Below are 17,095 nucleotides of genomic sequence, written 5' to 3'. Positions count from 1 at the left end.
TAAAATCACAGTCCCCCTATCCAATATTGTCCTCTATCGGCTGATACATAAACTACGTGCGCGTCCAGTCTCACGTCACCATCTGTCACTCTCCAGCTCTGAGACACATCTCCCACTTAACCGGCTCCAAGGCAGGATCGGTATATGGCGCTGCGCCTCACCCTGTAGGGCGGGTATGACATACTGGCGAAGCATATCTCATTAACGCTGGCCAGTCACACGGCACGTCTTTGGTCCTTGACCTCCAAACTGTTCAAAAAAGAATTGGCCAATGATGAACATAGCAGTGAAGCCACACCATACGGTGACATTTTCACCATATGGAGGCACTTCATGTACAGTGACTGGAGTGCAAGATCCCCACATTCGACAATTCTTTGTGTTCACCACACCTGTCAGAGACAAATGAGCTTCGTCTGTCCGTAGGATGGTCCAGGTCTAACCCTCGTCAACTTCAGTCCTTGCGAGAAAGTGGAGAGCGAAGTCAGTACGCCGTTGGGCGTCCTGTGGTTCACGCTACAGTATGATATGGATCTTATACGGATACCATTTGAGAATCGTTAGAAGAATCTTCCGTACAGTGGACCGCAGAATGTTCAACTGTTGTAAACAGCACACGCACTGCCTGGCGATCGGAAATTGCGCACAGCGTTGTCTGCCTTAGCAACAGCGATTTCATCAATCAGCTTTGATGCAACCGTTCGTCGGCCTCTTCCCGGAGAGATACCTAGTTCTCCAGTTGATTCGAGCTTCTCCATCATGCTCCGCACAGCAGCTGGAGAAAGAAGGCCCCTCCGTAATCCTTTCAGCTGGCGATACTGTCGAAGTGCAGCTCCAGCATTACTGTTGTTTTGGTAATAGATCTGCACCAGTAATTCCCTGCCCCTTTTGCCCTGGCTCGTGTTGACACGTCACTGCGATTGGTCAGGCGTGTGAGACTGTGAATCACTATGACTGATCACGGCACCTGGTGACCATAGTTGGAACTGGACGGTGGCGCTGCGAGGCATGGAATTCATGCACCTAATACTCTGGACATTAATGCTAGCAAATCTGATACTCGCACAGTAATTTTCGTGTTACGACGTGTTAAATAATGAAAGTTTAATTATAACCATCCGGTACACTGATTCCGTTGTTGTTGTTATTTTTCTTGTTGTAGTCTTCAGTCCGTAGACTGGTGTGAAACAGTTCTGCACGCTAAGCTGCCCTCTGCATAACTCTTCTTCTCTTGGTAATTTCTGCAACCTTCGTCCTCCTCAGCTTGTTTACTGCAGTCAAGCATTTGTCTCCCCCTACAAATTCCTTGATATGTCTGGTCCGTCTTTTACTCAGTTTCGGCCATAAACTTCTTTTCTCCCTAATCGATTTAGTACCAGACGGGTAATATACAATGATAAACCAGAACATTATGACCACCTACCTAATAACCGATACGTCCATCTTTGGCATGGATAACAGGGACGACGCGTCGTGGCATGGAAGCAATGAGGCCTTGATAGGTCGCTGGAGACAGATGGCGCCACACCTGCACACACAAGTCACCTAATTCTCATAAAATAAGGGGTGATGAGCTCTGACGCCACGTTCAATCACATCCCAGATGTGTTCGAGAGGGTTCAGTTCTGGCGAGTTGGTCGGTGTGTTCCTCGAACCACTATATCACACTCCTGGGTTTGTGACATGGCGCATTATCTTGCTGAAAAACGCTACAGCCGTTAGAAAACTTGATCTTATGAAGAGGTGTACGAGGCCTCCAAACGGTTATGATACTCCTCGGTCGTCATGGTGCCTTGCACGAGCTCCACTGAACCCATGGTTCAGTTGGTAGAGCACTTACCCGCGAAAGGCAAAGGTCCCGAGTTCGAGTCTCCGTCCGACACACAGTTTTAATCTGCCAGGAAGTTTCATATCAACGCACACTCCGCTGCAGAGTGAAAAATCACATTCTGGAAACATCCCCTATTAGGTGGCTAAGCCATGTCTCCGCAATATCCTTTCTTTCAGGAGTGCTAGTTCTGCAAGGTTGGCAGGAGAGCTTCTGTAAAGTTTAGAAGGTAGGAGACGAGGTACTGGCAGAAGTAAAGCTGTGAGGACGGGGCGTGAGTCGTGCTTGGGTAGCTCAGTTGGTAGAGCACTTGCCCGCGAAAGGCAAAGGTCCCGATTTCGAGTCTCGGTCCGGCTTAAGACAAAAAAAGTATGTGTTGGAAACATTTAGTTATTTCTCTAGGGATGATATTTCTTCGAATTTTGTTGTCCTGGGACACCACCATATTTAATGCCAGGCGCACACTTTCTGATCTGTTATGTAAAGGATTTGGCGTATTCTGACCTTGCGGAGGCAATGGAAGATCTAATGCCTAATGTAAGAAATTTTCGATACTTTCAGATAAACTCCAGGAACCTTTTGCAGTGTCTTACAGTTCCTTATAAACAGATCGGTTAATACCTGTGTGCTGCAGATGGCAATGATGAGACTTCGCTGTGTACCTTGGAAAGTACTCAAAATGTTACAACTGGCCGTTTATATTTAGTTTTCATGTAACAAAATGGTTGAAATGCCTCTAAGCACTATGGGACTTAGCATCTGAGGTCATCAGCCCCCTAGACTTAGAACTACTTAAACCTAACTAACCAAAGGACATCACACACATCCATGCCCGAGGCAGGATTCGAACCTGCGACCGTAGCAGCACCAGCGCGGTTCCAGACTGAGGCGCCTAGAACCGCTCGGCCACAATTTTCATGTAACACTTTGATATCAATTTTCCTAGCGAAAAATTAGAGATCTATGGTCACTCCTGTTTATAGAAAATATCTTTTGACATAAGAAATGTGTAATAGGAGATTTCAACGTACACGCTTCCTAGCTACTTTAATTTGGGTGTGTATGTTCAGAATTAGATTCTCCAGATAATACTTTATATTATTCAATTTTATGTTCTATCTGGCTTGGCAGAGTTCTATCATAGGTCAAGTTCTTATTTTTTATAGCCACCCAACTCCTTCAGTTGGAAGCTGTTTTGTTTGCTTGCACCACTGAAGTAAGTCAAGATCTGCTTTCTCAGATACAGTCTGAAGATGATTATATTATTCTCCGTTGTCTTATACCACACTTACATTCTTTCACATATGTTTTACTTATTTCGATATACTTTCTTTACTGATTACTCTTAAAAGAGATAAGTGTTCTGTTGACATCAGTTGTTTATTTTTCGTCGAGCGATAGACATTACAGGTTGTTAGGGAATCTCACTACTTCATCTTCTCACGTTTTAGAACATTATATTCCATGTTACATTTCGTCGCCTCATAGTGTGACACTGTGTAGTTGCGTTTCAGTTAGAATTCAAACAGTTTGTTAGCACAGGTCAAACCGTCTGACGGCGATAAGCAGAGATATGTCGAACTATGGAGCCAGTGCCATTAAGGAGAACAACCTGAGTCTACCACTTCAGGTTACATGGAACATACCTCACGTTTTCTATCACCGGCAATACATACTGAATATCACGAGGCTAATATGAAGATTTTCAAAAGAAAAAATAAGTTCATTAAAGCCTGTATAATTAATATATTGGTGTTAATGTGTTCCACATGTGGACTGGTGAAATAATTTGTATTTTACTTCTGTTGCGACATGGCGCATTGTGATAATCTGTGCATTGCTTGATAGTGACTATATAATTAAATTCGTCAGCAGCAAATAAACCTAAAATTCTACAGCCGATAACGAACCAAGTTTTTTTTTAGTATAGCAAAGCTGTAGAAACATGTACAAACAGGACTATTAATATGAGGTTATTCTATCTATTCAGTTCATAAAATAATATTGTAGACAATATTTTGTTGTTATTGAGAACTGAAACGATGTTTTCCTTTAACATATCATTATTATTTTCGATAAGTAGTCTCCATATCTGTCAAATATTTAAAAGAAGTCACAAATAAAACAATTAGTCACTTTACTTTTTTATTGTTTTGATCATAAACTATCATTCTAAGGCACAGAAACGACGACAATATTAACCCCGCGACTAAGAAACCATGATGTCGGAAATGAACATTCTGTCAGGAATTGACTACTCTAAGGTCTGTAATTTTGCACTGACATATTCCGGAATATTTGGTGTTTTTTGTTTTGTGATGAAACAGGAGTGAATGGCAAATAATTTGAATATGCCTTTAATTACAAGGTTACTGTGTACGACAAGCATGCTAAGGTGGTGGATTCTCTTTCTAAGGATGATCATTTATTATCGAGGCTGATAGCAAACTACAATGATTGATTCCAGCAACTTTCGGTGTTTCCAACATTCCTTTAGTCAAATATTGCCGAGTTACATGGTGCAGTGGTAAAAACTGGACTCACACTTTTGCACTTTTGAGGACGGTTGTTCAAATCCACGTCAGGCACTCCACATCCAGCGTTTTTGTGATTTCCCTAAACAATAATAATTTTGTAGGAGTGCAGTATAGTATTATAAGAATTTTGTGTGTTGTTAATTTTAAAAATTTCTTCAGAGCCGTCTTCAGAATACTTCGATAAATGATTTTCACCACTCGTATCCATTTATTTTATCCGTAATTATCAGTATTTCTCTTTTGATAGAGAAACAGTGGAGAACAATAAAATATCACTAGGATCGAAATGAAAAACGAGCTCTGGAAAGGTCTGAAGGTGATACCTGGAGTACAGGAAGACGTTCAGTACATTTGTACACAAATATTTAACAACAGAGGGTATTAAATGTCATATAGGCAATGTGATGGAGGTCAAGGCGGAATAAAAGTGTTGTGCAGCTCCTTTTACTCCACTGCGAACTGTCTGCGCTGGAGCTCCTAAAATCAATGTTTTAAGTTATTCTATAACTACAGTTTTCTACACCCAATCAAGCCCATCATTGGGATCAGTGGAACACGACTAATGATAGGCACTGCCAACTTACATGCCCATCCTTCCCCTATCTGAGCTTACGCCATATCTCTGATGATCTCGTAGTTGACGGAATATTCTTTATATAGTTCTATCAGTCTTTGCTGGAACTGGGTCCAACAGAGCATCAGGGCACTGAATTTGGAAATATCTTCATGAACACCAGAGAAGACGCACATGACATATCTCAGGCAGCATAAAAATATGTAACTTGTTACACAGACATGATTTATGGTTTCCCAGTCTTTTTGATTCCGAGTGCAGATTTTAGAATGTCAGGAAAACAGCCGCCACGCTTTATTTTGTAAGGTAAATTTGTTATACAACCGTAACGTAAAGGGATGTAAAGAGTTGAATGTGCACATAAATGACACTGTAACAGAACAATTTCAGATTCCGGTTGGGACCAATGAACTAACACATTATACTAAAAGACATCTAATAGAACTACAAAGAAAAATATGGGATGTGACATAACTAATAATTGTATGAAATGATCATATATCAGAACGCATACTAGTAGAGGGAAGCGTTTATTGTTTTCTACTTGGTTATTTTTTTATATTCTGTATATAAAAAACATCCTTCTGCTATTGTGTTCTGATATCATTTTATTCATTTAATTGGTTAAGTCGCATCTCATTTTTTTTGCAGTTTGTGTTAGATGTCTTTTATGTATTGTATGTTAGTTTATTGAAGCCAACCAGGATGGCAACATGTTCTATTACGGTGTGGTTTGTGCGCTCATTTAACTCTGTGCATCCTTCTATGTTACAGTTTGTACAGCGTAACGACATCTGCTGGTCTTGCTTTGTGTCTGTATTTATTACCTTGTGTTATACCCAGACATATACTACATTCTATACTTGCTGTTGTTTCAATGTACAGCGGCGTGACGATGGCACCAGTGAAGTGCCGAAACTGGTAGCTTAAAGAAAAATAAATAAGAATAATGGAAAAATATGGAAAATATGGATAGTGTTTAATTTTTGTTCTACACTCCTGGAAATTGAAATAAGAACACCGTGAATTCATTGTCCCAGGAAGGGGAAACTTTATTGACACATTCCTGGGGTCAGATACATCACATGATCACACTGACAGAACCACAGGCACATAGACACAGGCAACAGAGCATGCACAATGTAGGCACTAGTACAGTGTATATCCACCTTTCGCAGCAATGCAGGCTGCTATTCTCCCATGGAGACGATCGTAGAGATGCTGGATGTAGTCCTGTGGAACGGCTTGCCATGCCATTTCCACCTGGCGCCTCAGTTGGACCAGCGTTCGTGCTAGACGTGCAGACCGCGTGAGACGACGCTTCATCCAGTCCCAAACATGCTCAATGGGGGACAGATCCGGAGGTCTTGCTGGCCAGGGTAGTTGACTTACACCTTCTAGAGCACGTTGGGTGGCACGGGATACATGCGGACGTGCATTGTCCTGTTGGAACAGCAAGTTCCCTTGCCGGCCTAGGAATGGTAGAACGATGGGTTCGATGACGGTTTGGATGTACCGTGCACTATTCAGTGTCCCCTCGACGATCACCAGTGGTGTACGGCCAGTGTAGGTGATCGCTCCCCACACCATGATGCCGGGTGTTGGCCCTGTGTGCCTCTGTCGTATGCAGTCTTGATTGTGGCGCTCACCTGCACGGCGCCAAACACGCATACGACCATCATTGGCACCAAGGCAGAAGCGACTCTCATCGCTGAAGACGACACGTCTTCATTCGTCCCTCCATTCACGGCTGTCGCGACACCACTGGAGGCGGGCTGCACGATGTTGGGGCGTGAGCGGAAGACGGCCTAACGGTGTGCGGGACCGTAGCCCAGCTTCATGGAGACGGTTGCGAATGGTCCTCGCCGATACCCCAGGAGCAACAGTGTCCCTAATTTGCTGGGAAGTGGCGGTGCGGTCCCCTACGGCACTGCGTAGGATCCTACGGTCTTGGCGTGCATCCGTGCGTCGCTGCGGTCCGGTCCCAGGTCGACGGGCACGTGCACCTTCCGCCGACCACTGGCGACAACATCAATGTACTGTGGAGACCTCACGCCCCATGTGTTGAGCAATTCGGCGGTACGTCCACCCGGCCTCCCGCATGACCACTATACGCCCTCGCTCAAAGTCCGTCAACTGCACATACGGTTCACGTCCACGCTGTCGCGGCATGCTACCAGTGTTAAAGACTGCGATGGAGCTCCGTATGCCACGGCAAACTGGCTGACACTGACGGCGGCGGTGCACAAATGCTGCGCAGCTAGCGCCATTCGACGGCCAACACCGCGGTTCCTGGTGTGTCCGCTGTGCCGTGCGTGTGATCATTGCTTGTAGAGCCCTCTCGCAGTGTCCGGAGCAAGTATGGTGGGTCTGACACACCGGTGTCAATGTGTTCTTTTTTCCATTTCCAGGAGTGTATATAATCTTTATGTAGTTCTGTACATACTTTACATTAACCTAACAAGCCACTTTGTGCTGCAGCACACATTTGAACTATACTAAAGAGCCAAAGCAACTGGTACACCTGCCTAATTCGTGTAGGGCCCCCGCATAAGTGCCGCGACATGACGTGGCATAGACTCACCTAGCGTCTAACATACTGCTGGAGGGAACTGACACCATGAACCCTGCAGGGCTGTCCATAAATCCGTAAGAGTACGAGGGGATGGAGATCCCTTCCGAACAGCACGTTTCAAGCCATCCCACATGTGCTCAATACTGTTCGTGTCTGGGGAGTGGCCAGCGGAAGTGTTTAAACTCAGAAGAGGTTCCTGGAGCCACTCTGGACGTGTGGTGGGTCGCACTGTGATGCTGGAATTTCCGAAGTCCGTCGGAATGTACGATAGACATGAATGGATGCAATTGATCAGACAGGATGCTTACGTACGCGTCATCCGTCATTGTCATATCTAGATGTATCAGGAGCCCCATATCACTCCAACTGCATACACCCCATACCATCACACAGCCTCCACCAGCTTGAAAAGTCGCCTGCTGATGTGCAGGGTCCATGTCCATGGATTCAGAGGTTGTCTCCATACCCGTACACGTCCATTCGCTTCATAGAATTTGAAACAAGACTCGTCCGAACAGGCAACATGTTTCCAGACATCAACAGTCCCATGTCGGTGTTGAAGGGCCCAGGGTGAACGAGTGGGCCATCGGCTCCGAAAGCTCAAATCGATGATGTTTCGTTGAAAGGTTCGCACGCTGATACTTGTTGATGGCCCAGCATTGAAAACTGTATCAGTTTGAAGAACGATTGTACTTTTGTCACGTTGAACGATTCTCCTCAGTTGTCGTTGGTCCCGTTCTTGCAGAATATTCTTCCGGCCGCAGGCATGTCGGACATTTGATGTTTTCCCGGTTTCCTGATATTCACGGTACACTAGTGAAATGGTCGTCCAGGAAAAACCCTACTTCAGCGCTACCTCGGTGATGCTGTGTCTCATAGCTTGTGCGCCGACTGTAACAGCGCGTTCGAACCCACTTAAATCTTGATAACCTGCCATTGTAGCAGCAGAAACCGATCTAACAACTGCTCCAGACGCTTTGAAATGTTGTTGCATTAAGTTGTTCTGAAAGCGGTGCTGATATTCAAGACAATTAAAGCGGGCTTAAAAGCTGTGAGCTATCTGGGGAAGCTAACCTTGCATTACTGAGGAACTGTTTGACCAGGTATCCAGTCTAGCTTACCAAATTCCCAACCAGACTAACATTAATTATAATTTTTTAATTGTCATTGTACGGCAACCGGTGATATATATATATATATATATATATATATATATATATATATATATATATATATATATACAGGGTGTTTCAAAAATGACCGGTATATTTGAAACGGCAATAAAAACTAAAGTAGCAGCGATAGAAATACACAGTTTGTTGCAATATGCTTGGGACAACAGTACATTTTCAGGCAGACAAACTTTCGAAATTACAGTAGTTACAATTTTCAACAACAGATGGCGCTGCGGTCTGGGAAACTCTATACTACGATATTTTCCACATATCCACCATGCGTAGCAATAATATGGCGTAGTCTTTGAATGAAATTACCCGAAACCTTTGACAACGTGTCTGGCGGAATGGCTTCACATGCAGATGAGATGTACTGCATCAGCTTTTCAATTGTTTCTGGATTCTGGCGGTACACCTGGTCTTTCAAGTGTCCCCACAGAAAGAAGTCACAGGGGTTCATGTCTGGCGAATAAGAAGGCCAATCCACGCCGCCTCCTGTATGCTTCGGATAGCCCAAAGCAATCACACGATCATCGAAATATTCATTCAGGAAATTTAAGACGTCGGCCGTGCGATGTGGCCGGGCACCATCTTGCATAAACCACGAGGTGTTCGCAGTGTCGTCTAAGGCAGTTTGTACCGCCACAAATTCACGAAGAATGTCCAGATAGCGTGATGCAGTAATCGTTTCGGATCTGAAAAATGGGCCAATGATTCCTTTGGAAGAAATGGCGGCCCAGACCAGTACTTTTTGAGGATGCAGGGACGATGGGACTGCAACATGGGGCTTTTCGGTTCCCCATATGCGCCAGTTCTGTTTATTGACGAAGCCGTCCAGGTAAAAATAAGCTTCGTCAGTAAACCAAATGCTGCCCACATGCATATCGCCGTCATCAATCCTGTGCACTATATCGTTAGCGAATGTCTCTCGTGCAGCAATGGTAGCGGCGCTGAGGGGTTGCCGCGTTTGAATTTTGTACGGATAGAGGTGTAAACTCTGGCGCATGAGACGATACGTGGACGTTGGCGTCATTTGGACCGCAGCTGCAACACGGCGAACGGAAACCCGAGGCCGCTGTCGGATCACCTGCTGCTCTAGCTGCGCGTTGCCCTCTGTGGTTGCCGTACGCGGTCGCCCTACCTTTCCAGCACGTTCATCCGTCACGTTCCCAGTCTGTTGAAATTTTTCAAACAGATCCTTTATTGTATCGCTTTTCGGTCCTTTGGTTACATTAAACCTCCGTTGAAAACTTCGTCTTGTTGCAACAACACTGTGTTCTAGGCGGTGGAATTCCAACACCAGAAAAATCCTCTGTTCTAAGGAATAAACCATGTTGTCTACAGCACACTTGCACGTTGTGAACAGCACACGCTTACAGCAGAAAGACGACGTACAGAATGGCGCACCCACAGACTGCGTTGTCTTCTATATCGTTCACATCACTTGCAGCGCCATCTGTTGTTGAAAATTGTAACTACTGTAATTTCGAAAGTTTGTCCGCCTGAAAATGTACTGTTGTCCCAAGCATATTGCAACAAATGGTGTATTTCTATCGCTGCTCGTTTAGTTTTTATTGCCGTTTCAAATATACCGGTCATTTTTGAAACATATATATACATATATACATATATATATATATATATATATATATATATATATATATATATATATATATATATATATATATATATATAAGAGAAGTTAAATAAAAAGAAATAAATCAGTTTATATTTGCACATTTATTTTAACATTGATCATTGTTCCGTTAAAATTTCAGCATATTAAACTTGATTCATAACTAAACTGGTGCCTTATTTAGGATTATGAAAATGTGAGTTTGTAATCTTACGGAACACATCAAATATGGAGCCAAGATTGGGAGACTACATACAACACTGCATTCACGAAGAACGTTGAAACATATGCAAGAGGAAATTAACCACAACCAACCGATTCAACTTTCACCCTAAGAAGTTACATTCGTAGCGCAATCCTGTCCGTCATGAAATTACCACACACTGGTATACTAAATTCGTACTAACTCTCTGTGAAATCTTCCTGAGAAGAACAGCTGAGGGCTACTTTGATGATTACACCACATGTTTCACGTTGTCAACTTGGTTTACACAATGAGTGTAATTCCACAATAATTTTGTTAATTAAAATAAATTACATCGAAACGCAATTTACAAAAGAAAAACGTCAAACTGGTTACTATCGTCTTACTATTAACCTGATGGGTCAAACAATTGTATAAGCATGTGGTACTGACTCACGAAGTACGCCCCACATGGGTTGAACATAAAGAAAAGTTTCTATATTGAAAAATATTGTCAAAACAAGACGTTATAATCTCACGCACATTTGCATTTAAGATTGATGATCTTAGTTAGAGTTACGGATCATCAACACGTGGTTCCACTTTACTCACAAAGTAGTGACAAAGCAACTACTGGAAGATGTTCTGAACTTCACACTCGAATTACACTGCGTTGCAATTTAAGACAACATAACATATTTTAGACCTAAACCTGAAATAAAGGTGATTAAATTTTCAGTTAGGCTGAACTTAAGAAATCCATTGTCCTATGGACTTCGCAGAGACGGCTTAGCCGGAGATCTTACCACTTCAGACGCTCGCCGCGGACAGACTGGCTTGGACCCATACTGAGGATGCTTCACAGATACAAACGAAAGTGACCAGAGAGGCAGCTTCCTACACCAACATGACAAGGGATGGACAGGACCATACTAGGAATAGAAACCTCTTTGATTTTAGAAAGCGTAGCTACCTGTTCCGACATTGGTCCTACTGTTCTCTAGCAGACAGGCTTGTCTGCTACCATCAAGCATGCAACTAGAAATACATTTGCTCATTCATCCTCTCACACAGAAGGGAAGGGGGATGACAGTATCTTATCATATACACTATACAGGGTGTTACAAAAAGGTACGGCCAAACTTTCAAGAAACATTCCTCACACAAATATAGAAAAGATGTTATGTGGACATGTGTCCGGAAACGCTTAATTTCCATGTTAGAGCTCATTTTAGTTTCGTCAGTATGTACTGTACTTCCTCGATTCACCGCCAATTGGCCCAATTGAAGGAAGGTATTGTTGACTTCGGTGCTTGTCTTGACATGCGACTCAGTGCTCTACAGTGCTAGCATCAAGCACATCAGTACGTAGCATCAACAGGTTAGTGTTCATCACGAACGTGGTTTTGCAGTCAGTGCAATGTTTACAAATGCGGAGTTGGCAGATGCCCATTTGATGTACTGTATGGATTAGCACGGGGCAATAGCCGTGGCGCGGTACGTTTGTATCGAGACAGATTTCCAGAACGAAGGTGTCCCGACAGGAAGACGTTCGAAGTAATTGATCGGCGTCTTAGGGAGCACGGAATATTCCAGCCTATGACTCGCGACTGGGGAAGACCTAGAACGACGAGGACACCTGCAATGGACGAGGCAATTCTTCGTGGTGTTGACGATAACCCTCATGTCAGCGTCAGAGAAGTAGCTGCTGTACAAGGTAACGTTGACCACGTCAATGTATGGAGAGTGCTACGGGAGAACCAGTTGTTTCGGTACCAAGTACAGCGTGTGCAGGCACTATCAGCAGCTGATTGGCCTCCACGGGTACACTTCTGCGAATGGTTCATCCAACAATGTGTCAATCCTCTTTTCCGTTCAAATGTTCTCTTTACGGATGAGGCTTCATTCCAATGTGATCAAACTAAAATTTTCACAATCAACATGTGTGGGCTGACGAGAATCCGCACGCAATTGTGTAATCACGTCATCAACACAGATTTTCTGTGAACGTTTGGGCAGGCATTGTTGGTGATGCCTTGATTGGGCCCCATGTTCTTCCACCTACGCTCAATGGAGAACGTTATCATGATTTCATAACGGGATACTCTACCTGTGCTGCTAGAACATGTGCCTTTACAAGTACGACACAACATGTGGTTCATGCACGATGGAGCTCCTGCTTATTTCAGTCGAAGTGTTCGTACGCTTCTCAACAACAGATTCGGTGACTGATGGATTGGTAGAGGCTGACCAATTCCATGGCCTCCACGCTCTCCTGACCTCAACCTTCTTGACCTTCATTTATGGGGGCATTTGAAAGCTCTTGTTTACGCAACCCCGGTACCAAATGTAGAGACTCTTCGTGCTCGTATTGTGGACGGCTGTGATACAATGCGCCTTTCTCCAGGGCTGCGTCAGCGCATAAGGGATTCCATGCGACGGAGGGTGGATGCATGTATCCTCGCTAACGGAGGACATTTTGAACATTTCCTGTAGCAAAGTGTTTAAAGTCACGCTGGTACGTTCTGTTGCTGTGTGTTTCCATTCCATGATTAATGTGATTTGAAGAGAAGTAATAAAATGAGGTCTAACATGGAAAGTAAGCGTTTCCGGACACTTGTCCACATAACATATTTTCTTTCTTTGTGTGTGCGGAATGTTTCCTGAAAGTTTGGCCGAACGTTTTTGTAACAACCTGTATAAGAAAAAGCACATGTAGGTTCCATATGAGACTGTGTGACATGAATTACATATAAACTGTGTTTTAAAGTGTAGTAGTGTGACAGATCGTTCTTGTTTATGTGTAAAAGTAACACGTTCCACTGCTCAGCTCCTCCCAGATAGAGTCCGAAACACCACAGTAAATTTAGAAGTGTAATTTATGCCGTAAATGACAAGAGATTTAAGAAATTAACATGAAAGGAATCCAACAGCGGCCATTCAACTTGTTGTCTTGTATAGGTGTTGCCGACCGCTGCTCCGTATTCTGCCTGTTTGCATATCTCTACGTTTGAATACGCATGCCTATACTAGTTTCTTTGGCGCTTCAGTGTACAGGGTGTCCAGAAAAGGGCTTCCTGATTTCAAAATTAAATATCTCGAAAATGGATCTATAGAAGAATGCAGTAAACGGTATGTTGATTGTGAAAGCTGTAAGAAGTTTATACAGCAGTTTGAAATAATAATTACAAAAACTGCTAACAGATGGCACTGTACGCTCTACAGCTCATATCAGCAAACATAAGTGAAAAAATCGTATGAAAACAATCTTTGCAAACAATCACATCACAATGTTTTCAAAATGTTCACCATTGGCACTACAGAGGTGGCTCAAACGAAGAATGAAATTCGCCATCACATTTCGTAGTGTCTCAACAGAAATGGATTCACATGCCACAGAGATGGCCGATTCAAGCTCGTCCAGCGTGGCGGGATGCTTCGTGTTGAACATGTCGTTCACTGTGCCCCCCCCCCCCCACCCCCTCCCAAAAAAAAAATCACAGCGAGTCAAATCCGGCGAATATGGAGGCCAATCTATGCCTGCACCAGTAAATTTGGGTTATTCCAAAGCAATGACACGATTCCCGAAGTATTCCTCAAGAAAGCGAAACACTTGTTCGGTCCGATGTGGTCGGGCTCCATCTTGCATAAACCATTCAGTACCTGAAACCTCCTGGCAGATTGCAACTGTGTGCCCGACCGAGAGTCGAACTCGGGACCTTTGCCTTTCGCGGGCAAGTGCTCTATCAACTGAGCTACCGAAGCACGACTCACGCCCGGTACTCACAGCTTTACTTCTGCCAGTACCTCGTCTCCTACCTTCCAAACTTTACAGAAGCTCTCCTGCGAACCTTGCAGAACTGGCAGACTATGCTTATGAGTGTACACTTCACCAGTTAGCAATCCTTTGTTATATTTACACCAGCTGTCTTCTTCTTTGGGACACAAGCTATGTTGGGGATTTTCATCGGTTGAAGAAGTATGAAAAAAAAGAGCCCAAACAGCCTTCTTCATTTCGTCGACACTTTGTGTATTTTGCCAAATAGCCATTCCATAATAGTTCTGTATTTTGTCAATTACACTGTCAGTTAACCTTCCCTTCCCATCCAACCCTTTACCATCACTGATCTTTTGTTTTTGTACGAAGCTTTCAGTCGCCGACAATCACACCAGCGATATATATTGAACTATCACAGGTTAGCCACAACACATACTTTATCTCACATCACTAAAATGTACCTGATGAACACGGACGTTAATAATAACACCATTTGACAGCAGTTTAACAGCGCCACAGTGGGTCACGCCCATGTAGAACACATTTCAAAAAAAATTTAAAAATAGTTGTAGTCTTCGGAATTGAATAAAGTATATATCTATTAAAAGGTAATAATCTGCAGATTCAGAAAACGCAAAAAAGTAAAAATTGAACTTTTCAAGATTTTGAGCCTTTCCGGAGCCCCTTAAGTAGTTTACGTACAGTGACAGACGCAGGTAAAGTTGGGTGTCGCTGAGCAGCGCGTGTGACGGTGTGTGCAGGTGGAGCGCGCGCTGCACGTGAGCAAGGACGCGGCGCTGCCCGCGCTGACCGTGTCTGCCGTGCTGTCGGCGCTGGAGCGGCAGGTGCAGGTGTCGGAGTGCGCGGTGCGCGGCTACCTCAGCGTCGAGGCGGACCTGGTGGCCGTGGTGGAGGCGCGCCGCCGCCCGCCGCCGTCGCGCCTGCAGCTGGAGGCGTGCGCGCGCGAGGCGCTCAAGCTGGCCGCGCTGGTGCGCCGCGCCAGCCCGCGCGTGCTGAGCGAGCTGCCGCTCAGCGTGCTCGTGGCCGCCGCCGTCGCGCACGCGCCCGCCGCCGCCGCCTCCGCCGCCCCCGCGCTCGCCCCCGCCTCCGCCGCCGCGCTCACCCTCGCCGTGGCCGCCGCCGCCGCCGCCGCGGTGCGGACGTAGTAGCGGCTGCCCGCGCCGTCGCTCCAGTATGGCTGTGTTTTGGCTGTCACTTCCCTCTGGTGAAGCTCTCTCTTCCATTTCCTTACACGCCCTCGCTCGTGTGTCGGAGGAAGCAGTTACCATAAACGGCGAACGCTTCGCCGTTAAGCTTTCGCAGTTCCGGAACCACTGTTCTCCGACTGCCGCGAAATCCCCAGAGAACAAAGTCCACGATGGGTTTGAAACGAGAGCTGAGCACTTGTTACTCGAGTGCGCCATGTTATCAGACAATAATACAGAATCTGCAGTCAGAAATCGTGCTGCACGGTATTCCACTGGACTCCAGTGCCAACAGCGTAACAGTTGAAAGCGTTATTGTCTTCCAGTAGGTTAGAAGCAGAGCAGAAGTGCGACGTGATTCAGTCACTGAGTTGCACGTCGGTTTCATTACCCGACGAAGTATCTTCGTTCTACACTCGTCACAATTTTAATGCCGTGGCGAATGAAGTCTGCAGTTTCTCCCTATATTACCATTTCCGCGTACTAGCTGTTGTAAGGTGTTTGCTCAATGAAGCAGTGATTCTGTGTTGGAAACATTTGTCGGAGTATAGTTTTATACTGTTAATACGGCTAGAAAAGAAGATATCGTAGTTCGCACATAAGCTACATACAATGAGTAAGAGCCTACTCTGTACAGGTGCCAACAGTAGTTAAAACTGTGCTCGTCTATTTACTATGAAAGTTAACTCAGATAAAAGTGAAACTCATTACGAGTAATATAATACTTATGAGCACAAGTTTGTAGGAGAATGTAATCTTCCCCGGTTATAATGACAAGTCGTTCAACATTTTAGATATTCCCTTTTTATATCATCTTGGCGTTGTCAGAACGGCTGATAGTGAAGTCGTAGTGATCACTCACACTAAGAGTGTAACAGCCTATGGACTTTTATTTTCTTTTTTATAATGCAGTAACGCACTGCAAGTGGAAAAAAACTCAAATTTCTCTAATACTGACACCTACAGCAGTCTAAAGCTCTTTCTTCACCACTGACAATTTTCTTATTACTAGTCACTCTAACTATAACTAGTATTAGCTACAACTCTTTAACTTCTTTCGTAAGGAATCTAAAAAGAACCTCTGTTAAAAATTCAGTGTTGTGCGTGGCCAGATGAAAGAAAAAAATGGTGAAACAATTTGTCAGAAGTTCGCAATTACTTTCGACTGCCACGCAAGACTTCCATTCTTTTTCATAATGCCATTTCAAAAGTAGAATTGTCAACTTCGTGATGAACATCTGCTACTCTACAGCTTCAATTAGAATTGTTGTTTATGAAGTTGAGCTTAGTTCCTGATTCACTGCATTCAGTACGGAATCCGACTCAACTAAATGTTCTGTGTTGTGCAAGTCTTCACAGATTATTCCTGTGAGGCAGCATAGAAATTGTCACTACAGAAGTCCATGCTATTTCAAGTCTCACAACAGCCACCAAACCACACAAACGTTGTATTCTAAACACTTTACATATATTGTTACAATAATATGAGTTCCCCCGAAAAGCTTGCTGTTCAAATTACTATTTCGTTTTTTATGTTTGTTACTTTTTTGACCAGTGTCGACTAAAATTTAATATTGGTTTCAAGTTACTTACATATACAAGC

At 44.2% G+C, this 17,095-nt stretch overlaps 1 protein-coding gene across 1 annotated transcript in view; it reads left to right on the top strand.

Moving 5' to 3' along the window:
- Positions 1-15,315, top strand: part of LOC126163117 (reversion-inducing cysteine-rich protein with Kazal motifs) — a gene marked incomplete at its 3' end in the record, with an annotated part of 348,934 nt that extends 333,619 nt beyond the window's left edge. The window contains exon 16 of the mRNA XM_049920040.1: positions 15,049-15,315. Within this exon, the coding sequence (XP_049775997.1) occupies positions 15,049-15,315 (267 nt within the window). The remainder of the gene's footprint in view (positions 1-15,048) is intronic.
- Between the last annotated feature and the right edge of the window lie 1,780 nt (positions 15,316-17,095).

This window comes from Schistocerca cancellata, chromosome 2 (genome assembly GCF_023864275.1).
Source record: "Schistocerca cancellata isolate TAMUIC-IGC-003103 chromosome 2, iqSchCanc2.1, whole genome shotgun sequence".
NCBI classification, from domain to species: domain Eukaryota; kingdom Metazoa; phylum Arthropoda; class Insecta; order Orthoptera; family Acrididae; genus Schistocerca; species Schistocerca cancellata.
This window is presented reverse-complemented; position numbering and strand designations above follow the sequence as displayed.